Source organism: Neodiprion pinetum, chromosome 6 (genome assembly GCF_021155775.2).
Source record: "Neodiprion pinetum isolate iyNeoPine1 chromosome 6, iyNeoPine1.2, whole genome shotgun sequence".
Classification (NCBI taxonomy): domain Eukaryota; kingdom Metazoa; phylum Arthropoda; class Insecta; order Hymenoptera; family Diprionidae; genus Neodiprion; species Neodiprion pinetum.
Genome location: NC_060237.1, coordinates 23,150,623 through 23,175,051, shown reverse-complemented (window position 1 = coordinate 23,175,051; position 24,429 = coordinate 23,150,623). Strand labels below are relative to the sequence as shown.

The 24,429-nt window shown below is 35.7% G+C and overlaps 4 protein-coding genes across 10 annotated transcripts; 2 read left to right on the top strand and 2 right to left on the bottom strand.

Moving 5' to 3' along the window:
• Position 1: 1 nt before the first annotated feature.
• On the bottom strand, positions 2-6,691 carry LOC124222522 (uncharacterized). 2 transcript variants are annotated; one of them, XM_046633598.2, is made up of 5 exons: positions 6,508-6,689; positions 1,904-5,985; positions 1,598-1,814; positions 1,321-1,523; positions 2-1,127 (listed from the first exon to the last, which is right to left on the bottom strand). In XM_046633598.2, exons 2-5 carry the CDS (start codon positions 5,973-5,975, stop codon positions 742-744), a joined length of 4,878 nt encoding a protein of 1,625 aa, XP_046489554.1. In that variant the 5' UTR covers positions 5,976-5,985; positions 6,508-6,689; the 3' UTR covers positions 2-741. The 2 variants fall into 2 exon arrangements, with proteins under 2 accessions (XP_046489554.1, XP_046489555.1); XM_046633599.2 differs by lacking the exon at positions 1,321-1,523 and having other exon boundaries at positions 958-1,127; positions 6,508-6,691.
• Positions 6,692-8,753: 2,062 nt separating this feature from the next.
• On the top strand, positions 8,754-15,099 carry LOC124222523 (uncharacterized). The gene is made up of 6 exons (XM_046633600.2): positions 8,754-9,380; positions 9,461-10,892; positions 10,978-11,076; positions 11,222-11,381; positions 11,544-11,921; positions 12,013-15,099. The coding sequence occupies exons 1-6, from the start codon at positions 9,020-9,022 to the stop codon at positions 13,627-13,629; spliced, it is 4,047 nt and encodes a 1,348-aa protein (XP_046489556.1). The 5' UTR covers positions 8,754-9,019; the 3' UTR covers positions 13,630-15,099.
• A 1,092-nt stretch (positions 15,100-16,191) lies between these two features.
• LOC124222527 (cyclin-dependent kinase 2-interacting protein-like) lies at positions 16,192-18,130 on the bottom strand. The gene is made up of 5 exons (XM_046633611.2): positions 18,106-18,130; positions 17,601-17,678; positions 17,188-17,417; positions 16,981-17,089; positions 16,192-16,811 (listed from the first exon to the last, which is right to left on the bottom strand). Exons 2-5 carry the CDS (start codon positions 17,671-17,673, stop codon positions 16,615-16,617), a joined length of 609 nt encoding a protein of 202 aa, XP_046489567.1. The 5' UTR covers positions 17,674-17,678; positions 18,106-18,130; the 3' UTR covers positions 16,192-16,614.
• A 285-nt stretch (positions 18,131-18,415) lies between these two features.
• mdu (meduse) lies at positions 18,416-24,368 on the top strand. 6 transcript variants are annotated; one of them, XM_046633607.2, is made up of 5 exons: positions 18,416-19,319; positions 22,626-22,763; positions 23,081-23,529; positions 23,822-23,987; positions 24,088-24,368. In XM_046633607.2, the coding sequence occupies exons 1-5, from the start codon at positions 19,314-19,316 to the stop codon at positions 24,190-24,192; spliced, it is 864 nt and encodes a 287-aa protein (XP_046489563.1). In that variant the 5' UTR covers positions 18,416-19,313; the 3' UTR covers positions 24,193-24,368. The 6 variants fall into 6 exon arrangements, with proteins under 6 accessions (XP_046489563.1, XP_068992983.1, XP_046489564.1 ...); XM_069136882.1 differs by lacking the exon at positions 18,416-19,319 and adding an exon at positions 21,097-21,276; XM_046633608.2 differs by lacking the exon at positions 18,416-19,319 and adding an exon at positions 21,597-21,801.
• The last annotated feature ends 61 nt before the right edge of the window (positions 24,369-24,429 follow it).

Sequence of the window (24,429 nt, the reverse complement as noted above, 5' to 3'; positions counted from 1 at the left end):
GTGGTAGATAAAAAATATGTCTTTATTTCTTTCACGTTGCATAAAGTTAAAAAAATATTTGGGAATAAGTATTTCAAGTTCCATAGATTGGACTACAACAAAAATACTTGCTTACACCACTTATCTTGGATTCATATACACATCATATTAAGTAAAAATTACTTATATTCCTATACTTAATACAAGAACGCCTTTTTTCTTAATTATACGCAGCAAGTTCTTGAAATGAGCGTAATGATCATGAGAACAAATACATTATTTTTTAAATTGTCACAGCACCTTTATATAAAACTACTTGATTAATTAGATATACTTGAAACAGTAACTTTTGACACTACTTCCAGACTTTGCAAACAGAATGAAAGTTGTTCTGAAATCAATGGAAATTTTAGGATTTCACGTTTGGGAAGTTCACAATATTGCTTAAAAATATTTAATCAATGCAAAATAAATGGGCAATAAAATTTCTAGGTTTTTGATCACACTACCATAGACTACATGATGCATGGTGTATGCATAACCGAAAAGGACCCCGTTTGAAATTATAGTAAAAAAGGACAAACTAAAAAAACTCCAACTACATAATATTCGTTCCAATATAAAAAACATGATTCGTCTGAAGTAAAAATGCACATTTTACACTGAAGTGTAAGATGGTACTAAAATCATATCTTAGATGTAAAGTTGCTACGCAAATAGAAGCAACTTCGTAACACAGCGATAGAACTTATTGACTGAACCTTAGCATTGTAGGAAAGTTTTCAAAATATCTGCGCTTGCTGCAGACAACCGCCTAAATCGATTCAAAGTTAACTTTGGTACTGCCTTCGTGAGATTATGTGATAAGTCGTAAGGATCTTGAATGCACATCTCTGAATCAATTCTAAATAACTCTATGCAGTCATCATTGCTGTTCTTAACCAGATCAACGTATGGTGTCATCTCTTTTGGTAGTAGATTGAGATCCTCAAAATCATTTTTCAATATGGTGCGACCAAGAAGCGGGCAGACCACGGAATGCCGATAATCAAAATTGGAGTAAAAAACGAAAAATCCGTACAATAACTTCGTAAAGGTATATTCGTGCCCACTGACATCAAATGTCGCACAGATTCCAGTTTCCCAATCTGAAATGATGAAATAAATGGATTAAAATTGATGAGACAATAAATTTGTAAGATATTACAATATAGTATGGAAAATAGAGATACAGTTATCCTCATTCATTGATTCTAGATTTTTAGTTCGACTATGAGAATGGTTTTCATGGTATATTGAAGTGATTAAACGTAATAAGCCCATTTATGTTAAAATACTTACTACTAATTATTTGGGACTTATTTTCTTTGGCAATCAGACTGGCAACGCTTGGTAGAATTGATTCCACTTGAAGATAGAAAATGACATACCAACAGATAGCATAATTCGTAATATACCGTGAGCCTGATAAATTGCAAAAAGTAAGCCATTTCTTCAAAAACAACATTAACTGTCGGCAGAGCGGGTAATTGTCGATAAAGCATCTGGAAAATGTGATGATTTAAATTACCAGTGAAAAAATTTCTTAGGAATATAATCCAAAAACAAGTTTTCTTACTTTAATAGTTTAGTATTTTCAACGCTTAGACCACTTGTGAATGATACATCACAGCTTAGTTCTGTATTTCTGTGATGTAATTTGATAATGGGGATTCTAGTCGACACGAGAATCTCGTCAATTTCCCATGATTCCTCATTATCACGTAAACAATTCTCGACAGAACTAATTATATCAATTTGGTAGGTTTTAGAGGTTTTTTTCCCATCATATGTACCTGAAAAAAATTGAAAGAAAAATTTATAGAATACCAATTCAGCTAGGACGAAATTGTTTCAATAGTTGAACATCTAGAAATATGCTTACCACAATCCAAAAATACGTCTATGTCGCTTTCGGGGAAACCTAAGCCAGATACTCTTGAGCCGAAAGGATAAGCCTTGGCTTCAGGAAATTTGACTTTGACGGTATCTTCTAGGCATTTTAACAAGGAGTTAACTTTCGTTTTTTGAACATTTAATACTTGATCGGATAATGCAATTAGGCTTATGACCTCTGCCTCAGCATTTTCTAATAGAGCTTTCGCTTGATTTGGTAATACGCATTTTGCATAGTCTCCATGCTGAACTAAATACTTGTGCAATGGCTGTTCACAATGCTGTGCATAAAGTGCCGGAAAACCCAACCACAACGTAGCACATGATATGCAAGCATCGTAAATTAGTCTGTTCACAAATATGCCCGTTTTCTTCAGACATTTTTGATGTTTTTTCCCTTCTAAATGCTCTGTGAAGAAAAATTCCGTATTAAAATGAATATCGCAAAGCTGGCACAAATATTTCTGAATGTTGTACCAAGTGCTTTTCATTTGAACTAAAATATCCTGTAGAATTTTATCCATAACTATATTCCATGACTGTTTTCTTTCTTGATGAAAATCTTCTGTAACATGTTTAATAATATCTGCATGATCATTTTGAATTGAGAAGTCACAAGCAAAACATTGAACATTTGCATCTGAAATTTCTTGAGACAACTCTTTTGCAAGTGTCAAGTCACTAAATTGATCTGGACAATTTATAAAGTGTTGATCGTTTGTTTCCATCTCAGCTAAATTCGCAGTGTGTGTCAGGCTGCAGATATGTTCGTAAAAAGTCTGCAATTTACAAGGTATGCTTCTTTGACAAATTAGACAATATATTACAGATGACGTTTTTGGAAAACATAATTGGCAACTTAATTTGATTATTCTCAACTTTTCTGGATTCATACTATAAATGTGCTGCATATCGGCGTGTAAATATTTTGGTACAGCCTTCTTTCTTCTACCTTTTTTAAGTACCTTCGAATGGTTAATCGGATTCTCCACCTGATTTTGTCCCGCTTCTCGCAAATTATCCAAAAACTTTGAATTTTTTACAACAGTCTCTTGCCAGCTGAGGTTGCATTTTACTTCTAGAATTTGAGATTCACGATTAGACTTGTTTGATTTTTTTTTGTTTCGTACTCGTACTTTCTTTGTCTTGGATGCTCCTGACAATGAGTCTTCAGCTTGGACATTAACTTTGCAGATTATATCTGATTGTGAGTCTGGCAACTTTATTTTGTTGATTGAATTGCCGAATGATGTAGATGGCATTTCATTTACATATAATTCTTTCTTCTTTTCTTGAACATTACCACTTTCAAAATTTTTCATGTGTTGTTCACTTTTGATGTTATTTTCCATGACTTCTGGTGTTTCTATATGAGTTTTACAAACTTTACGATGTACATCAATTGCATTTTTTGATGTAACAGTTGCAGGTTTCTCGCTACTTCTTAATACCGATTGCAGTGGATCTTTACTAATTATAGGGCCAGATGCGTTCGTAGCATTACTATATTCTGAAGTACTCAATAACGTTTCGTTTTTTCGCCATACCTGATCTCTGTAATATTTCAACATTGCAATGTGGTATTTACTCCCCGTATGCGCGATTATACTGCTTGGACTTTGTAGGTGAGCCTTACAAGCTTTGCAATATAGTTCCTTTTCCCGATGATCTAGCGAATGCTTGGTAATCAATGATACAAGGTTTTTCGGTACATCAAGCAATTTTGTAGATCGCCGACTCTCTGCTTTTGCAAGATTTTTTGATACCGACTGTAGGGGTTTTTTATTAACTGGATGCACAGCTGTATTGGGAGCTCTGCTGTCTTCTGAAGTACTCGATGACGACTTTTTACTGCTTTGTGCAATCTGATCTCTGTAAATACTTAATCTTGCGATATGATTTTTACTTGTTATGTGATCTATCAAACTGGTTGGAGTTAAAAGATGAGCATCACAAGCTTTGCAATATAGTTCCTTTTCTCGATGATCTAGCGAATGCTTGGTAATCAATGATACAAGGCTTTTCGGTACATCAAGCAATTTTGTAGATCGCTGACTCTCTGCTTTTGCAAGATTTTTTGATCCCCACTGTAAGGGTTTTTTATTAATTGTATGCACAGGTGTATTTGGAGCTCTGCTGTCTTTTGAAGTATTCGATGATGACTTTTTACTGCTTTGTGCAATCTGATCTCTGTAAGTACTTAATCTTGCGAAATGATTTTTACTCATCGTGTGATTTATCAAACTGATTGGAGTTAAAAGATGAGCATCACAAGCTTTGCAATATATTTCCTTTTCCAAATGATTCAACAAATGTTTTGATATCAATGGAATTAGATCTTGTGGTACCTCCAACAGTTTGGATGGTCGACTTACAGGTTTATCAACCACTCTCTTAGCATACTCAAATGATTTACAATCCACTGACCTTTCATGTACATTGGAACAAACATTGTTTTGTAAAGTTGCAGGTAACTTGTTATTTTTTTGGGAGATTTGAGTTTTGTATATCTTCAAACGTGCATTGTGGCGTTTACTATTTGTATGGCCTAGGAAACTATCCAGATTTCTCAAATGGGCTTCACAAGCTACACAATATAGTTCTCCTTTTCGACGTTCCAATAAATTTTCTGAAATCAATGGCATGAAAGCATCTGGTATTTCATACATCATTGATGCCTGTTGTGCCGAATATGAGCTTGATGTACTGATTGTTTCCCAACTATTCGAAATCTTGTCACATGACTCCCAAGAACTTGATGAATTTTCAAATAAATTGCTACCTTGCGATTGAGTTTCACATACTTCCCAATTAGCTAATGAACTTTCAGTTGACTCCCAGCTACTTGACAAACCTTGAAATGTTTCGTAAACATTGGTAATTTCCTGTGATTTCATGGAATCGACTTTTTTCCTCAATCTCCTGTGTCGGTGACCTGATATATGTTCATAGACGGTTTCTCGGCTGGCAATGCTACAGGAACACAGCTCGCATATGAAGTGACCTGTTAGCGGAACTGGTCCCGTTATTGAGTTTTCACAAATAATTTTATCAAAAGATTCTGATAGCAGGTTCTTTGATAACTGTAAATATGCAACTTCAGTTGTACCTGGTTTTTCTTTCCCCTTAATCTCATTACAAAGAGGTTCATAATTAAGATCATCCTTGGTTAGCATATTTTCTACACGAATACTGGAACTAATCTGTTCAGTACCTCTTGCACTAAATTTTTGTGATGTACATGTTCCCTGTAACATCAGATTTGCAGCACACATCGCTTTGGCATCATCTAGCGGATCTTTTGAAGTTCCAAATCCTGGACATCCGTATGAATCTAGCATTTGTTTCCTCTTAATGCAGTCATCAAAGAGTTGACGTTCAATATTCTCGCTTGTTACCATTTTTGTTATATGGTCATCAGAAGTAATGTGCTTGGTACAATTTCTTCTCCCTTTTATCGAATTATTGCACAAAGTACAATAGAATTCTGATTGTACTAGTTTGTAAATAAAATTTTTTGCCCACTTGCGACATTCAGCTTCAAAGAGTATTTCGGGTGGGTACTTCTCGGTAAAAGTTGTGAGTAACTCTACATGTTTTTTTTCTCTAATATGCGTAAAGACTGAGTCATCTCCGATTATTAACGCATTGCAGAATAGGCAAAAAAAATATCCTGGATCCTGCTCAATTAAATAATTATTCACAAGAGTAACATTCGAAACATAAGAGATGTGCTGATTGTCATTTCCCTTCACACTCTGGAAATGATTTTCTTGGTTGAAATGAATTAGGAAATCTTTCCAGTTTTCTGTTACATAATTATTACATATATCGCAAAGAACAAATCCTTCAACCTTGAAACAAGCGATCCTCATGTCGTGAAGTTTATCACAGTGCTCCTTTTTAGATACATGCTTGATGCTATCCACCAGATTGACAATTTTTATGTTACAAATGAGGCATGAATAGCCATTGTCAGTTATAAAAATGCCTCTGGCGCTAAATCTTGCTGGTGTGTATTCCAATGTACATTTTGAAGCCAGATCCATTTTTAGTGTCATTGCATTTTATCTGAAAATTAGAATATTATTATCAGATGAGCAGCAGCATTTGCTGATGCATGTGAGAATATGGAATCTGATTTACTCGCAGATATATTCGGACAAACTGGAACTATAGGAACTTATTGATCAATTTTGATATTATCAGAATCTATCATCACACCAGCTAGATGTATAATAATCGCAATGCCGCTGATGTAAAAAGCCGCATCAAAAACGTTTCAGATTATTTGTCACAGGCTCTAAAGCATCTCTGGGATTTCACCTTTCCACCCAAAAAATTACAACTATAAAAATTATCAGCGCAATGCCTAAAAACATGAAACTATAATTTGAATGGTACATTGGTATAATGGTAAATGGTAAATTGTTTAAACGACATGGCTGGTTGCCCAGAAAATCGGAAAAATAACGTGCACCCGGATGAAAGACGCATTGGGTCTCTGGTTAACTAGCCAGAATTCTTATACCGTTGTCAGAAGAATGTTGTTCGAACGATGGACATTGATTGAGCTGCATATTATGAACTTACCATCACAATATTTTGTCCGTCCAGCGCTAGTTATCAAACACCGAATCGATGAAGAAAAATCTGTTGGGCAAAATCCTTTTGTAAATGAACGTGTTCTTTGTGCGGCCGTATTCACAACGCGACATTGGTGAATTCCGTTGACCGTTCGTTGCCTAGTATTACGTAAGGTTTCTCCACTGATATATATATACACTTCTCTCTGCTACATATGCATCGATGTAGTGCGTCGAGGTAAGCGAACCTGGTGGCCGCAATTCGAAACATTCCGTGGTCCGTAAGGCTAAATTTTCACTGGCGTCAAATTGACCCGACGGCAAATTGACGCTGCAGCGCTAAGTCGTCGACAGCCAAAAGACACCCGTGAAAATGGGTACCGATCACTTTGCCGATCACGAAGTGCCGATGCAACGGCAAAATGCCACGCGTCAAAATTACGTAGTTGCGTCAATGGTTCTTCGTTGCGTTTTTATTGTAAAAATTGAAAAATCTAGGATGGTCAATTGGAAATAACGAAATAAGTCACAAATATATTAACAAACGATGTTATTGCAACAAATATGATTGAGAAAAAAATTGACGGCCAAATTTTCATTGGTTATTATTGTACATGCATACAAGTACGTGCTTTGCCATACGTGACGAATAAGCCAATCGCATCATTCTTACACAATAATACTCAAAACTAACAGGAGTTACGTCGGAAATCTTGGGATACATCGGAAATACGAACCAAAGTAATTTTGATGCAACCTTTGTTACGAACATCGAAAGCAATTTCTGCTACAATCCTCGACATGAATGATAACAGATCTTTGATATGTCCTGCAAAAATTGAATTGGGATGTGACATAAAAAATTGCTGATCGGACAAATATTTCACCTCAAAAAAGCCAAGCCACCTCGCGTGAGATATATCTCCGATCAGGCATTTTACACATTTCATTTCGATTTTAGCAGAATTTATGAAAGCTTTATTGACAATTCCAGAAATCATAGCAGAAATCACTGCTGCTCGAGTTCAGATGCTGATTTCAGGGGCGGCAAAATTTGTAACGCAAGAAAAAAAGAATTTTTCGCGATATGAAAAATTCTCCGAGAAGTGTGATCTTGTTGAAAACATTCGTAAATTAAAATAAATGATACACTTTTTGTCATTATTAAGAGTGTCTATAAAATTGCAAACACTGCAGTTTTATTTACAAAATTGTGAAAAAAAACTTCAGTGTAGAAATGGACAAAAGGTCTCATTTGTTGAAACTGTCGAATGGTTTTATTAGCTAAACCAGACTGAGGGTTTGATTAGCCTAAACAGACAAAAGGATTTATTAGTTGAACCAGACGAATGGTTTGGTAAGCTAAACAGACAAAAGGTTTTATTAGTTAAAACTGGCAGATCAGTTGATTAGCTAGAACAGACGATGGATACGATTTAGCACAATGATAAAAGTGCGTGCACCGATAAAAACAGTGTCGAGTCCAACGTCAGCTTTCGCGAAAACAGTATTCTACTTTATCATTTCTATGATTGAAGAAAAAATTATAATTTTAACAATCAAAATTATGGTATTATTATTATAAATATTTTGTTCGAGTAAACATCCCAATGAATAGCTCAATATGCCTGGGTATGCTAGTAAAAAAAAAAAAATTAGTTCGTTGCCCTGAAACAGAAGACAATACAATCACTAAAAAATACTTTTGTAATAAGTTGACCGAAGGTATATTCAGTTATTCGTGAGGGTTCGATTAGTGGAAAAAGAGTCCTTCAATATGATTTAGAGACGAAAAGTTTCGTAGCTCTGGAAATCGCAAAGAAAGGAAGATTAACCCCATTGGATTTTTTCAGTTGAAATCTGGCCGATTTTGAAAAATACTTAAACAAATTCTTTGACGCACTATCTGCTATATCGATGTAATTTTGTGAGAGAAGTCGATTGCGCGCAATCTGAATACGCCATCAGTTACTTCATTTCGCTTCTTCATTTTCTCCATCTTGTCACACTTCCAATTAAAAATGCAATTAACATTTGTTTCCAGACAGTGTTGCGGAAGAGTGAAATAGAGCACTTATGCCATGTACAACCCGTCTCTCTCGTTTTACAACCTTGTTGGCCGATACATTTCCTCTCAGCCAATCAAATGCAAAGTGACGGGACGGAGTAGCCAGGCAACCTAGGAGGGGGTATGTGCATATATACCTTGCTTCCTTATCAGCCTAGCCAGAGTTTTCGCGTAGTCGACGGCGTGCGTAGCGACATCCGGTAGTGCACTAAGAGTGTAAACGTAGCGATAGTTGTCACCATTTTGTTTTCAAGCGGACATCGAGATAACTCGTGGTCAACTTCATGCGAACCTCGGTGTTTCTGTTTGTGCAAAAACGTGCAAGTTGAGAGGAAAAGATTGTGTAAAAAGTGTGTGTTTCATCATCCAATTAACGTGTTCCTAACTCCCAGCTATGTGCTTATTTTTTGGATCGTAGTTTGAAACTGTTTCAAGATATTAACGCCGGGTAATGGCTGAGATAACCAATTCTACCATGTTTACAAACGGAGATTCATCCTCAGGGACATCAGATCTTCTTCAAAGAGCTTTTCAGGAAGTGGTTGACGAAGAAGATACAGAAAATGAATTCGTAGCTTTTCTTCAGAGCGATGGAGTCGAGTCTCATACAATTCAGTTAACACCTGCACAGGCCACGGCTTTGGGGTTATCTTTTGAACTCGACTCTGTCGAAGAAGTTTCCGACGAAGTTTTATGTCAAACCGATCAAAACGGTGCACTGCCTCAATTTCAAGAACATTTGAACAGTAACAACACAGCTCAGCTGCAACAAGAACAGGCCGAAGACTCGTGTAGTATCCATAATATCAGAGGTATGTAAACTTTAAAGTAACCATGGTTTGACCATAACTTGAATCAGATCAAAAGTATACCATTGCCACTGTTTTTCTAGATACAAACCTATCCGTTGACCGCATAGGCATTAACGGCGATGAAAATAATTCAGAGGTAGATGATGGACAGCAGCAAATGGAAACTGTTCCTACGGAGCAAAATTTTTCCATTCAAGAAGATGTTTTAATGCAACAAGTATCAAACAATGTGAGATCATCTGAAATACAGTTTTCAACAAACTTGGAAGCTGGGACACAGTGTAGATTTATAGACAATCAACTACAAAATCTGCAGTTCACTAATATACAAACTTCTCATGCGCAAATATTGAAACGATTACCTGTGATCCTACCGTCGTCTCAATTTGTGCTAAAACCAGCTCAAACTGTTCTCAAACCAACTAGAAATGTCAGGATTCTTCCAAATACGAACAAAGTGATGAACTCATCGATCAGTACAATTAATACTGTTCACACAATCAATGGGTCCAGTCAAAACTCTATATTGATACCAAAAACAAAGTTGTTAAACAGTATACCTCCTCAAATGCTCAAGGCAACCCCACTTACTACACAGCTGTTAAATTCTAATAACATTTCAGCTCATTTGCTGGGTGCTACACAGATTGTAGGAAACTCCTCAGATATTTCAAATCATATTTTGAATACATCACATATCGGCACATCAGTCATGAATTCAACACCTGTATCAACACAGAGTATTCTGAATCCTCAAATTTGTTTGTCATCTCCTGTTTTGAGAACTACACAATCATCGTCGCAACGACAAACCACACAGCATTTCTTAACGCCGATTATTAAAAATACTGCAACCCCGGTTTCATCGCCAGTTGTCAAAAGTACAAATATTCTGAGCAATGGAAGTGCTAAAAATAATATAACAGGACAGATTTTAAAGCCAGTGCAAATTCCGACTCAGATGCTTCGTACTGTTACTGCATCAATAATAAAGAATTCAGTTGCATCTTCACCTCTGTCGAAAAATACTGTTTCTAATGCAACCACATTCAGAGTGGGAGCAGCTGTTAAATCAGCTGTTCAAGACTTAAAATCTGTTTCAAATAGTACTGCTTCAGTCTTACGATCTACGCAGCTAGGCTCTACCCCAATATCTATATTGAAACCACAGAGTAAAATCGTTACTACCAATTCTTCAAGTCAAAATCTTCCACACAATACCATAGGAAATTCTAAAAGCATTTTACAAAACTCTTGTTTACAACAATGTATATCCTCAAATATACAGAATGAGTTTAATGGAGTGAAACAAGTGCAAAATAGTACGAACTTCATTAAAATGAGACAAAACGTTGCCGCAAACATTACTACTCCGGCATCAATAAAAAAAACCAAACCTAGTGTAACTCAAAAACAAACCAATTCTGGAACAGAGAAAACTGATACCACCAAACCACTGGGTTCCAGTGAAAACCCTATACAAATTGTACAACAGGGTCACACATTCCATAGGTATGTTACGGTTCCATATCGTCACAACATTATTAACATATGCTGGTATTTACAAAAACTTTATCTTATCTTTGCAATTCTACAGTATGCAACGGCTAACACAATCACAGTTGAAACAAATTGCACATGTTCTGCAACAGCGAAGCCAGGAGGCCGCCATGCCCAATGAAAGAATTGTGTATAGGTATGTAAATGACCTTGCCATAACAATATTTTGTTAGAATATAATTCTCACTCATTTTCCACCTAATTGATAAAAATAAGTGACCTAAGATTCTCTTTATGCCTAAAAAATGTACAAATTAATGTTATTTTTATCATAAAAACAGAGTTGTCTTTCCGGAAGAATTGGATTTGAGGATTAGGAATCCTGTGAATTTGCTGAGAGGCCGAGGAGGGAAAAGAGGTAGACCTAAAAAGAGTGCCGTTAGACCACCAGTTGCACCCCCAAAGCCAACTGTAGTACCAGAAGAAGAACCAGAGGAAAAGGTAACTCATCATTACTGTTAACTAATGTCAAGATTCATGGACTGTTCAGATGAAATGGCGTGACTTGAAAGATAGAAATTTGTTGTTCTCATACCAATGAGTTTGTAGCATTTATAGAAAACGCATTATGCGTTTGATATTACATGGATTGTATAATTTCAGGATGAACGTAAGAAAGTAATAGCTCGAACACGGTCTGGGAGACTTTCACGACCACCCAGGCATATGGTGCGAGATTATAAACACCTACATCATTTAGACTTTATGCAGCCAGATTTAGATGATTCAGATGGAGGATACAGTGATTATAATACAAACAGTGATAAAATAGAAGACGAAGAATCACCAAAGGAACTATTAACTGGTTTAGAAGTGCCAAAGAGAAAAATTTCCGACCATTTTAAATGCCCCACGTGCCACAAAATTTACCTTGGCAGAACACGTATGGCTAGGCATTTTGAAATGCATCCAGATCACGGCAGTCCGGAACAATTACCACCACCGACTCCTGAACCAGAATTGAAGCAAGCACCTGTTCAAGTATGATCTATTCATCTTTAAAAGATGCAAATATGAGTAATTATAGCTTACAATTTGCCATTTTTAATCTTGCGGTTTTTATTCAATTTAGGATCCATTGAAACGGAAAGGAAAAAAACGAGGTCCATGGGCATATGTAACTCCCGAAGCAAAATCAGAACGGCGACAAATCAAACTGAAGGAAGCAATTACAGTGTGTGAAAATATGGAAATTGTAAATATTGCGGCAAAACCTGTGCTGAACGCGTTATCTTTGTACGAACTGTTGGTTTTGAAGTCTGAAAATAATGTGAGAAATTTCTTGGACGAACTGAAAAAATTAATGGACAAAATTCGAGAAAAGGCTGGAACAATGCTGACCGTTGCATGTGATGACAATGGACCAAGTGACGACGTTATAGACTTGTCTGAAGATTTGCTTTGCGATTCTCTTGGTCTAAATCCAGGGCTGTACAAAATAAATAACAGCGTTTTTGAGAAAACGCCAGCTGTGAATTCAATCAATACGGTTGATACTGATGAGCCTGTTTTGAAACGACAGAGGGTAGAAAATTCCGAAGATGTTAAAGAAAATATGGATGAACATATGTCGAGTGGATTTTCCGAGAATTCAGACTTGAGTGTTTCCGATTTTTTGAATGACAGGAAAACTGATTCTAATATTAATACAAATTGCCCTGAAGTATTAACTGCTCTTACATTAATGCCTCGAAATCCTAGTCCAGTCGATAGTGCCGAAACTAATAAGACTGATAACATGTCGAAATTGTTGATTTCAAATCCAGAAATTCAAAATCAGATTTCTGACAGTTCTGGTTTTCGGAAAATTGACATAAACACATCGAAAGTACCTGGATATCAGAAAATTGACACCCTAAATCAAAGCTTTCAAAAGCTTGGTGATACTTTAGAAGTTTCCAATTGTACTCAGGTCTTTACCAAAGTGGAAGGAAATTTTCAACACAAGATCGACCATTTAGATCACGCCTTTGTAAAATTAGAATCATTGGATAGCACTCTCGGAAAATTGGACGCCAAGATGGACATTAGTTTACCTAAACAAGAATCGTGCAACTTTCCAAAGGTTAAAAACGATTTTCAAAGTCTAGAAAACGGATCTCAGGAATTAACCAAAGGTTTTCGGAAACTGGAGTCATCATGTAATCAGAAAATTGAAATTACGAATTCCATTACAAAAGTAGTTCCTATAACATCGCAAGATATAAATAGTATGAAAGCACATTGTACGGTATCTGATGCTAACTTGGTTAAAATGGTACCAATTACAGCAATTTCGAAAATGACTGAAAGCTTACCTATCTTACATGATGCCGTGTCCATAATTTCAAGTACATGTGATTCAAATCTTTTTGGTAGCACAGAAAACTTGGACATGTCAAAAATAGGTAGCTATGATCACATTACTCACTTAGATATTTTGAACACTAGCGGCGTAATTGACAAGAACTTGATGATCGATGAAAAGTTAGTTGAACAATTACACTTGGTTGATCAATCGAACTTGGTCGACGAACTAGTCTCGGAACGATTAAAAAACATACCTGACTTTTCAGTGCAAATATCGAATGGTCCAACGCTGCCAGATAACATTTTGGATAATAATTTAATATCCAATAACTCAAACTTGGATCCAGAATTAGATTTTGAAGCATTAAGCGAAGAGTTTAATAGAAATACCCGAAGTTGATTTATGGAAAGCTCTCCTTACATTTTTTCGTGTAATTCAATGTTGTCTCCAAAGAATGCCCAGAACAGTAGTATTTCAGTTGTTTAAGTAGAATTTCTGAAATAGTTTAATAAACATTAATTACACGAATCATGAGTAGAAGTTGAGATTTATTAAGTAAATTTTATAAACTTGATGCAATAAACATCTGATAAAATAGGAAAAATTTTTCCTAGACTTCCTGTATATCATCGTTTCTATCTAGATACTTATGTTATTTTTGTAACTTTAAGTTACCCGGACACATACTATGTAAAACTACTTACATAAACACACTGTCCATGTATGTCAATAATTTTAAACTTCTTTTGAATAGTCATTGTATGTTCGATACTAAGGAGAAGTGCTGATTCCATTAGCAACTTTAATAACCACCAAACATACGTAATTGCTCCTATTGTATTTACTAAGGCTCACATTCCGCAATGTTATAGCTCAGTTGAGAAATCCTATAAATATTTTTTCTTGTCAATTAAATATTGACAGACTCGTTTTTACGCGTCGTGTACTTCTGATTATTTTATACATTGGTATGAGACGTTATTAGGAATATGAATGATCGAGTTTGGATGTGACGTTTTATTATTTATGAGAAACTAACTACTAATTCTTAATGTTTAGGTACTATGCTAAGTAAAAAGCGATACTTAGACTAGATTATTATGCTAAATTATTACTGTAAATATAATGTATATCTGTATAGATAACTGAATACGTAATGAATCGAACATCGCGAGTGTTTAATTTGCTTGCAAATTAAGGCAAAGATACTCTAATATGGCTATCGTGATACTAGTTTTTATTTTTATTTTTGTTCTCTTTACATTAAATGGACGTGAAATATTATCGTATAGTAATTACGAAATAAAAAGGAGGAGACTCCAGATTAGATTCAGCACTTACATTGCCAGTATTTCAAATAATAAAATCGCCATGTATTTTATCATGCAAAAAAAGTGATGACGAGAACATAAAACAGTTTATTTTAACTATCCTATAGATTTTTTGTATTTTTTATGAAAAAGATGGATAGATTAATTGCATTATTATAAAATTTTTCATGCGAGTCTACAATAACGATAAAAAGTTGATTCATTTCTTGTTATAAATTTCAAATTGCAGACTGCGTGTCGACATACTCAGGTAATGGTTTGAGTATATCAAATGTTCACTGCTTATTTATATGAACTTAATTTTCAAAATCTAATGAAATAACTTAATAGAAAGAATAATCTGGAAATGTAATGCAATATCTTTTGTTTTTCTATGAAGTACACGGTTAGGGAAAAAATGTTCCAGCAAGTCCACTAAAATGTTTAGGTTTTACATATTTTGGGTTTTGATACATTTTTGTAATGTATTACTCAGTAAAAAAAAAAACGTAAAAATTACAAATTAAATGATGGTACAACAATGTTATAATTACAAAAATGTGTGTCATATTCACTATGAAAAATGTAACAAACAACACAAGTATAAAGTGGACCTGGTGGGACATTATATTTAGTTAAGTTTTTCCAATAGTGTAGACACTGCGTGCTTCAAACATAAATTAATGTTAACTCAGAGATCTCATAATATTGTCATACTGTAAACAACGATAATTGTGTCAGCTAAGCTTAGTTGTTGAATACGTAAGACTTAAAAAAAACGTTAATTATATGGTTGTTCCAAGTGTTTTATTTAAATCGTAACGATTATCATTTATATGGCTAGTAGTACAAAGCACAAATTTTTTAGGTGCTTTTAGACGAAGGTGTGAACTAAAATAACTTTGTTATAATTATTATATGTAAATATGTATTATAACACAGAATACGAAGTATTGAAAAAAGAAATAGTATATTTCATTATGTTACTATTAATTCCATACCAGAGTGAGTAAATATATGTCATATAGTGTGAAACTTAAGGATGAAATGATTTACAATTTTAACTCTTGTAAAAAGTTTTCTAAAAAAAATATCCTAAAATCTGTGGGCATTACTGAATTACATATCTCATGTTCTGTCTGCTGTATTGCGGCAGTACCAGATAAATAAATCGATACGTAATTAGATGCATGATTTAGTAAGTCAAACAAGTTTATTAGACTCAACATGTAGACAAAAGTGTTACGATTGAGTGTTCAGTGAATTGGTATTTCAATTGAGACCAAACATGAGGAGATCAGACTGCATAGAAGTTTCCATGAAGATGTGGCCAACGAAGTGTGAAAGAAATAACATCAAAAAGCGTGCTATAACTCTGGGGTATGGATTTGTAATCAACGATCTCTTTGAATAGTAAATTTAGATTCACCTATTCTCATACAATATAGAATAGATGATATGCGTAAAATATGTATATAAAAAAAATAATAATTCATCGTATTTTTTTTTTGTTACTAATAAATACTGATTTATAATGTACTAATCATGCAAATTATTTGGGTGTAGAAAACTTAATGATCATTTTTTTTTTTTTTTTTTTTTTTTCATTTTAATCGAAATTTTTATTGTAAATACATTACTTTCATAACATAATGTTGTTATGATTTTGTAGTTCAAAATGAACTGTACAATTCATCTTCATCAGGTTGTAAAAACACAGTTTGATTTACTTCGCACATGGAGAAAATTAGAAATAAATGTACAATCTATTACAAAACTACAACTGTTATAAATAAATTACACTAAGCAGTCGATTCTATTTTACTCACCTGGTAAACGACAAGAGGCCAATCACACATAATCCTAAAATCTGTTATATTGAAAACAATGGAACATTGTGTGACATTTCGTCAGTGTCATTATCTTGTGGCAAATGATCAGGTAAACACTGAATTGCTAGTTTATTTTGTCCATGATACGTAAGTACTGAATGAGTTGAAATATTTTCCACAGTAAAGTAAAGGAAAAAATCTTGCTTAATTAATCTTATTAGGATCGATGTTGAATGTACCTATCATCGATGTCCCGTTTCAACTAACAACGATTCCAAAAGTCTTGTCACATTTTCAGTTATATTTGGTTGATGGACCCAAGCAGCCAAGTGTAAAATTTTCCATGCTTCTTGGTGATTGTGTGCTATGTTCTCTAGTACTTTGCGCTTCACTACAGCTTCGTCTCTGTATGCCTCATAAATTTTCTCTGCAACATCACCTTAAAAAAAGTAGCCATTATGTAATTATACTATATAAACATACCCACTTTTTATCCAGTAATTCAACGAGAGAATTATCATTTTTCCCACAGCCATCTTTCAAAAACTGTTCACACCTGCATACGAATACTCCATCATTGGATTAAACTAGTACGATACAATATTTACCAAATTTATTTATCGGCCATGTTAAGAACATATTTTCAGCGGCTCTGTGTAAGGAAGCTGCAACTTTTATTTGGTGAGCCAACAATTTCAGACTAGCGACGATCTCATCCTGAAATGATGGTAATCAATGCATGCCTATCCGGAGATGTTATGGCATAATGGTAGTTGGCTGTTTCTTGACAAGAATTCAATCACAAACTCCATTACCAAAGCGTTGCAATCTACTTCCAATACATCACATGAGTCTTGGAGACCATCCGGATATTTTTCATCCACTTTTATTTGGCATATATTCTTCAGAATTGGTACAGCATGCAGATGTACGCTGTTCCATTGCTGAATACTTGAATGAATGTCTGCAGCAATGTCACGCACTCTTCTTGGGGTACCGGTCAAGTTTCCTCGCTGCGAAGTTTTGGTAACAGGAGATTCTGAGACTTGAAATTAAAAATGATTTAGTTAACAGAATGGAGGTGGAAATTATTCTCGGTACAGCATATTTTCTAAAAAGTTGACAAGGTGCAACTTTGATACGTGCTAGGTTATAACTTGAATTGAAATAATTAATTTTTGAGATTGTGGGTGAAAGTAGAAACGATACAAGTAGTGCAAATCCTTACTGACGAGTGGGGAAAAATGCTCTGGTATAGCAGGCACAGTGTCGCTGTTCTTTTTTGGAGTCGTTTGCATCATGATTGCTGTGGTAAAAAGTTTTTGTTTACAATAAGCACGTGTGGCGTTGGCATAACCTAAAATTTACGCTCGTATCGAATTGCTATTGAATGACTATCGTCTAGTCAATTCACAAGCCAATAGACTGAGTAACGTTCGTAAATATTGAATCATAACCGATGACGAACTGATCTGAAGATAAGATTACATCAATCATTGATACGAAAAATATTTGTTTTTAAAAGTGACATTGACTTGTGGATCTCCCGAAACGCACGCACTTGACATTGCCACAGCAAACCGCAATTTAAATATACGAGAATTACGCATCGTTTGGCCCGCAGGATCGCGCAGAATAAAAATATAAATAAAACAATTGTGCAAGGAATTTTATTCGAAGTTTCCAGAACGCTCTCTTATCAAGTAATGTATGTACACACTGATGTCTGATACCAGATATAGAAATTGCGATGAAATATTTGTACGTTCGGTTTTTATCTACTGCTAATTACCAATTTCTTACTGAAGATGAATTTACAAAACTAATTTTAATAGGTATTTTTCGTTGTGTACGATCAACCTGGAAAAATAATTACTAGATACAGCTACCAGTGATTACTTTCGTTTTAGTTTCTTTTTCGTTATTTTACATTAATTTTTTATTCCTACATCGCGACCGCTCTACTTTTAATTGGCTGCTGCGCACAGCCGGTGAACTTCATTTGCGGCGCGTTGATACATATCGTATACCAAGCGCTTATACGTTTAGCAAGGTAAATTTAATTAAGATTGCTGATCGTCCGACGAATAATATTTTTCAGAAAAATTGAGACCGAATCTTGCGAGTATCTGTACGTTGATATTTGTCGTGATTGTCATTCGACAGAGAACGTACATTTCTCGTGGATATATTCGGGAAAGAATTACAGCAACAGCCCGAGTTGGTTCGATCTGCGAGTATAAGGTAAAATGGCAGGTGTGCATCGTTGATCGCGGTTAATTATTACCTCTGTAAACGAACCGTGATTCCCTCGCGATCGCTCGAAATTCAAGCGTAACCCGCACACCGTCCCGGCAAATATTTTCGCTAATGACAATGAATATGTGCATTAATTAAAATCGTATCGATTGTTCGGTCGCGGATGAATTCCCCGTCGGCTCGGAGTGCGGAATGGCATGTGGATGACGGTACGTCAACAGGTGGTATACAGGATGTTTCAACGTAGTAAATATCTTGGCACTTCTTCGAAGTTCGACGCAACTGTCACGTCTCTTAGGGTAGACCGGAGTAACAGCATGTCCTCGAATCGTGGAATTCGCGGATACGAACGCGTGTGAGTTACATCTCGCTATAGATTTGCGAAATTTTTTTCGTGAAAATCACACGTTGCGTTACAAGTATAGGTATACAATAATCTCGTTGTCAGTGCACTTGGCTCGCGCACCTTATGAAACACCTTGCATGTACAAATGTAACGTTATTATATACGTGCACGATTATCGAAGCGGACGTTACAGCTACGTGTTTGCGATCAGATAAGCGTACGGTTGAAATAAATATGTTATCTGCGATAAATTATGTGTGAAAAATACAGTGCGATAAGGGCTTAGTTAGCCTTTAGCGATTTTAAGAGCTGGCTGCATAGAGTGCTTCGACTATCATGGCGGTGAGTACAAATAATTGACACTTATATTTATTGTCTGCAAATAACGTGGTCAATTGCATGCACGATGTGGTTAATTCCACTAGTGATATTTTCGAGGACTCTGTCTTTTTAAACTTTGGAAATTCGGATGCCCTGCACGATTAATCTACTGCAACTATTATATCCTAATTTCAATCGCTATCGCTCCTCCATACTGTTGTTTTTTTTTTTTGTTTTCTTTCATGCCTATTTGAGATCTCTATTTTCACAAGTGGTACGAAATAACGTATAACTTTTTTTTAACCTGTGACGTTACATTTTATCACGTACGTTATACGTTACATGCTAGTAAAATTATGCAGTACGGTCGCCGTGCAGCATTGTGATTATTTTAAATATGTATTTCAAAGCATTTTCGCGGTATGTACGTGTACTATGTAAATTTGACGACATTTCGTCGCTTTGAATTTGGGATCCAACACACGCTTATGTACAGCTTTATACCGCAACTCTTCTGTATACAAAGTGGAATAATCTCACCTCCCTTTTCTCCCTCCTCTCCCGATCTTGCGAATGTCGTCAATAGAGCTAAGCGACAGCTAACGCTTAGAAATGATCCCATAATAGAGGCATATATGCATGGTTCATTGAACGGCATCTATTCAGGGTGATTTTCTCTAGGAATATTCGTAAAAAACGATACCTAGATCTGTACGTGTAGATAGTCTGCAGTAAAGTCTGTGCAAATTACGGTTGAACTTGTTTCCTACATCTTTAGCGTAGTATTATTTCTAATGCAAAAGAAATGGTATAATTCAAGTTTCATTGCATACGCGCCGCCGTTTATCATTGTATTAATTAATTAGTTATGTATTAAGGTTGCGTGAATCTCGCCGACGATAAACTTGAAATAAACTTGATCGCCATATGAATCATAATTGAGCGAGCTGCTGAGGAGGATCACATTATAATAGTTGTGCTGTTTAAACCGAGGTTCAAACCTCAACTTTCGAACCAGAGCTCAAACTAGTTCTTACAGGATATACATATATTATGTGCCTAATTGCGATGCCGCGAAAACGCCAATTGAAATTACTTTTCTCCTCCTCTTCTACACTCATACATCGGGTTCTTACATACTTTCTAACTTTGTTCGTTGTGATAATTTCGACGTGCGAGCAAGTTTGTACAAGTTTCCATTCCATTACTGTTGTAGCAAAATTTCTACATCCTAATTTTAATTGTGTGCGAATCGTGGGTGGAAGACTCGCGTTCCAGACTACATTTTGGGATGAGGAACAGCGTACCCACATATTTAATTTTATTTTAAACGTTGTTTCATCTCACGCTCATGCTGTCGTTACATCCGGACACGTGTTAATACTCGTATAGTTCCGTATATCATGTCATTTGTTCTACACCCACGCGTTTGCCGACATGGTGTAAGAGGCATTAATTGTTTGTACTTTATCACGAACCGTAACGTACCCGTACAATGTCCACGGATCCGAACGACGGACGTTGAATTTCAAATTGGTCGAAAAAAATGTATAAAAAATTGTATATCCGTAATTTATCTCATCACGTTGAAAAGTATATGGTCTATGCTTATAATATTTGAAGCGTTTCTTTTTTCACCGATTTATTTTACCCCTGAGATGACCTGTATTAAAAATGTCATACGACATATCGTATCATGAAGTGCCTTGAAAGTCTCGTAAAAATTCTGGGGCTATTAAATGGACGCGCGGCTTTGCCGTGTGACAAGACTGACCGCGATACACGCGAAGAGCTAGCAGGAATCACGTATGAGATGGGTTGTAAAGCGAATGTGTGTGTAACGTGTGCCGATGGGCGTTTGAAAACTGGTCCAGCGGCTATTCAAATTCGTGTAGAACAACATGTACGTACAGTATATCGCAAGGTATATAAATTGATATTTATTTCGCGAAGAGTTGCACGGGGGCTTCGAATTACGGTGAGTTAGACAAAATCCGGGAGTAAGAATTTGACTCGCTCGTTTTAATTGCGAGAAAATATCGGATTTCTCCGCTCGGGATATGCAAGTGATTTTATTATCCTTTTTGCCTCCTCTCCCTTCTCCTCGTCGCGATTTAATTTCTCGCTTCCGTATAAACGCGCACCTTGAGTTTGTACTTTCACCATTTCACCCAAAAGTGGTTTGGAAGCATTTTAATTGGCCTTCGAACGACAGATGCCTCATCGTATTGCCAGCAAGGAAGGGTCCATGCCCCATTTTTTTAGAAAGGAAACAAGCAGCCTTACAGTTATCTGCCGCTGAGAACCGCATCTCGTCGCATTCCACCGTCGGGCTGTGCGCGTCGTCTAGTAATTTTACATAGCAATAATCCTGTAAGATACTGGATTTAATTTAACGCCGCACCGCGAGTCATGTTCAAAGTTTCGATCGGTTATTAAAATCGTTTTTCTTTTTACGTTTAAAACTTGCATATGCTCGATCCACACAAATGCGGAAGCGAAGGTGCCATTAATGCAGTATTACTATACGTATATCATATACAATATATCCCATGTGTAGCCGAACAGTTTAAAAAAAATTCGGCGAGTCGCCGATTCATGTGCTGTTTCATCGTCTCGATTCAGTGTGTTTTTAACGTTATTTTGTACAATTGGTTCGTTTTTCTTTCTAACTCGTAATTAAATCGCTGATCAGCGTTTACACCTCGAAGACCCCGTTCATCTATGTCCTGCCAATTTCTTTTCTTTTCCCCTTTTACTTCCATACGGTCAACTTTCCCATTATATTCTGCTTTTACAACGCTAAATCGAATGGGTTTCATACCTGCCATAAAACTGTTCAGAAAATGTTTGTCCTTATTGAAATTTTACGATAGATTTAACCACCTTACCTGCATGTGCTGAAGGCTACAAGTTTAGTATACATTCGTGCGTCATCAAACGACAATGTACGCTGTCGTAAAAATACCATACATAATGGACAATGTATCGACTTTTATTTGAAGCTTTCTTTGAAACAGTAATATATGTGCAAACTCACAAAATATCGTACTGTGGCAACGTTTATTGCCCGTAATAAAATGCTGTTATTTGAATATTTTGAAGTGAATCAAGAAATGGATATTGGAAATAATTGCTCTTTCGTTTTATGACGAGTCGCAAGTGAACATTATGGAATTTCGGATAATCGTAATAAACGAAATAGCTGCTACACTAACAATAAGCAACTAAGTCAGTTGTAATCTTTATGACAAAGAAAAAGAAATGAAAAATAAAATAGCTTGACAAAGTTGATAATCTGCGTATAACAGTGAATTGAATTTTCAGGGTGAACAGAAAGTAGAACAGCTTCAAAAAGCAACAGACAGAATTCAAAAAGAAATCGAAGAAGTTACAGAGAGAGAGTACGAGTTACGGAACGTGGGAAGCATAAAGACAATTTCCCTTGAGACTGTAGACGCTAAGGTATTGAATATGTTCAAAGAACACTCGTGGTACCCATCGATAAGATAAGATCTCTATAACAAAAGTGTTTCGTTTTTTCTTATCATATTATTAATTTTATTCCATTTTTTCAAATCTTTATCTATGAATCGGATTTTGAGCCAAGTAATTTGTAGGTATGTAGCAAACGTACATGAATTTTATGACATACCCAATCTGCGAGGTATTAAACTGTTTCTCACTTGTAAGGTATAATTGTATTGATAAAAACGATGTCGATTTAAATTAGCAGCGAATTAATGAACGGTGAATGGTATGAGAATTTTTCTGTTTATTAGGTACGTCGAATGCCACTGGCTCTCGCCTCAGGAAAATTGAAGAGAACTACGTCCACTCCACAAATTTTAGAATCAGTGAATCAATCATCTCACACGACTAACTTATCTCCAAAAATGACTAACGGTGTGATATCAGCTAGATCTACGCCGACTCCAGTTCGTTTTGCTACTAATCAAACACAAAAAGGTTTGATGCAAAGATTTTTGGCCACCAGAGGAAAGATCTACAAGCCGAAGCCTGTGATCACTGATTTTTCTCCGTTGAAGACTACGCCAAACAATGTTAACGCTAATCCATTGAGTATCAAGCCGTTCAACGTGGGCCTGGAAATTGAAATTGAGCCAGATGATGAGCCAAAAAAACCACCTGTCAGAAAAGGCTACGTTCCGGTTGAGGAAAAAATTCAAAAAGAATTGAACGAAATGAAAGAACGTGAAAATGAGCTGAGGTTCGGTTACACATTTTTGTTAAAAACGTTTTTTACCAGAGCAAGTGCCTCCTGATTGAAAGTGATTCGATTCGCTTCCATATCTTATCGTCAGAATAAATAATCTAGCTCAAATCAAAAAATGAAGCATTAAAACTTACTCTTCTTTGCTATCATGCATATTTATATCCTAAGATTATGGTACTATAAAAATCTATTATACTTGGATGTAATGTTAACTAAAATAGGAAAAGAGTTGTGATTGTTGATGGAAGCATAGCTTTATTAATAGAACACATTTATAATGTTACAGATTAATGAGATCTCAAATGCTGGCAAAATCGCAACCGAACCTCCTTGATATTGTTAACGACAGTGACTCAGATATTTATGATGGGACAAGCTCGCTGCGGAGCGGAACGTCTTCCAATACGTTGAATGAAGATGAACCGGAAAAAGAATTCAAGGGAAAGCACAAGGTAAGAAGATACCATTCTTATTTGCATAAATTATTTACAGTATCGTTTATCTTTTGTATACTTTTATGGTGGGTGATTATTAATTTGTTGCATTTTTCAGGCCAACCCTCGACGACGGAGTGCTTTGATAGCACAGTGGGAAAATATCATTGCATCGAAAAAGGAAGTAAGTGAAAATGGAAGTGAAATTGATGGAAATTTGTAAGGAGCTGGCTCCTGTGAATTTATATTACTATTTTTATACAAACTTTGAAAAGTTGCATCAAATATCCAACGACTGTTTATGTTAGTTCAGTTGGTATGTCGCCTCGTTGTGCCAACAGTTATGATTCATCTTATAATATCACAAGGCTGGTGCCGTGGCACTTGCTTTTTCCAAAATCCCTGTAGCTTTGACTAATTTCGTTTTTTGCAATTATTGTGTGATTGAGACATGTGTCCA

What these genes read in the sequence shown, in the direction of transcription:
- LOC124222522 (XM_046633598.2), bottom strand. Translation starts at nt 5,975, where the DNA reads ATGACACTAAAAATGGATCTGGCTTCAAAATGTACATTGGAATACACA. An exon ending in AGACGTATTTTTGGATTGTG is followed by an intron (nt 1,815 to 1,903) that starts GTAAGCATATTT and finishes AATTTTTTTCAG; the next exon opens with GTACATATGATGGGAAAAAA. An exon ending in GAAAATACTAAACTATTAAA is followed by an intron (nt 1,524 to 1,597) that starts GTAAGAAAACTT and finishes CACATTTTCCAG; the next exon opens with ATGCTTTATCGACAATTACC.
- LOC124222523 (XM_046633600.2), top strand. Translation starts at nt 9,020, where the DNA reads ATGGCTGAGATAACCAATTCTACCATGTTTACAAACGGAGATTCATCC. An exon ending in TAGTATCCATAATATCAGAG is followed by an intron (nt 9,381 to 9,460) that starts GTATGTAAACTT and finishes CTGTTTTTCTAG; the next exon opens with ATACAAACCTATCCGTTGAC. An exon ending in CAGGGTCACACATTCCATAG is followed by an intron (nt 10,893 to 10,977) that starts GTATGTTACGGT and finishes GCAATTCTACAG; the next exon opens with TATGCAACGGCTAACACAAT.
- LOC124222527 (XM_046633611.2), bottom strand. Translation starts at nt 17,673, where the DNA reads ATGATGCAAACGACTCCAAAAAAGAACAGCGACACTGTGCCTGCTATA. An exon ending in GCATTTTTCCCCACTCGTCA is followed by an intron (nt 17,418 to 17,600) that starts GTAAGGATTTGC and finishes TTTAATTTCAAG; the next exon opens with TCTCAGAATCTCCTGTTACC. An exon ending in ATGGCCGATAAATAAATTTG is followed by an intron (nt 16,812 to 16,980) that starts GTAAATATTGTA and finishes ACTTTTTTTAAG; the next exon opens with GTGATGTTGCAGAGAAAATT.
- mdu (XM_069136882.1), top strand. Translation starts at nt 21,112, where the DNA reads ATGGGTTGTAAAGCGAATGTGTGTGTAACGTGTGCCGATGGGCGTTTG. An exon ending in TTGAGACTGTAGACGCTAAG is followed by an intron (nt 22,764 to 23,080) that starts GTATTGAATATG and finishes TCTGTTTATTAG; the next exon opens with GTACGTCGAATGCCACTGGC. An exon ending in GAACGTGAAAATGAGCTGAG is followed by an intron (nt 23,530 to 23,821) that starts GTTCGGTTACAC and finishes ATAATGTTACAG; the next exon opens with ATTAATGAGATCTCAAATGC.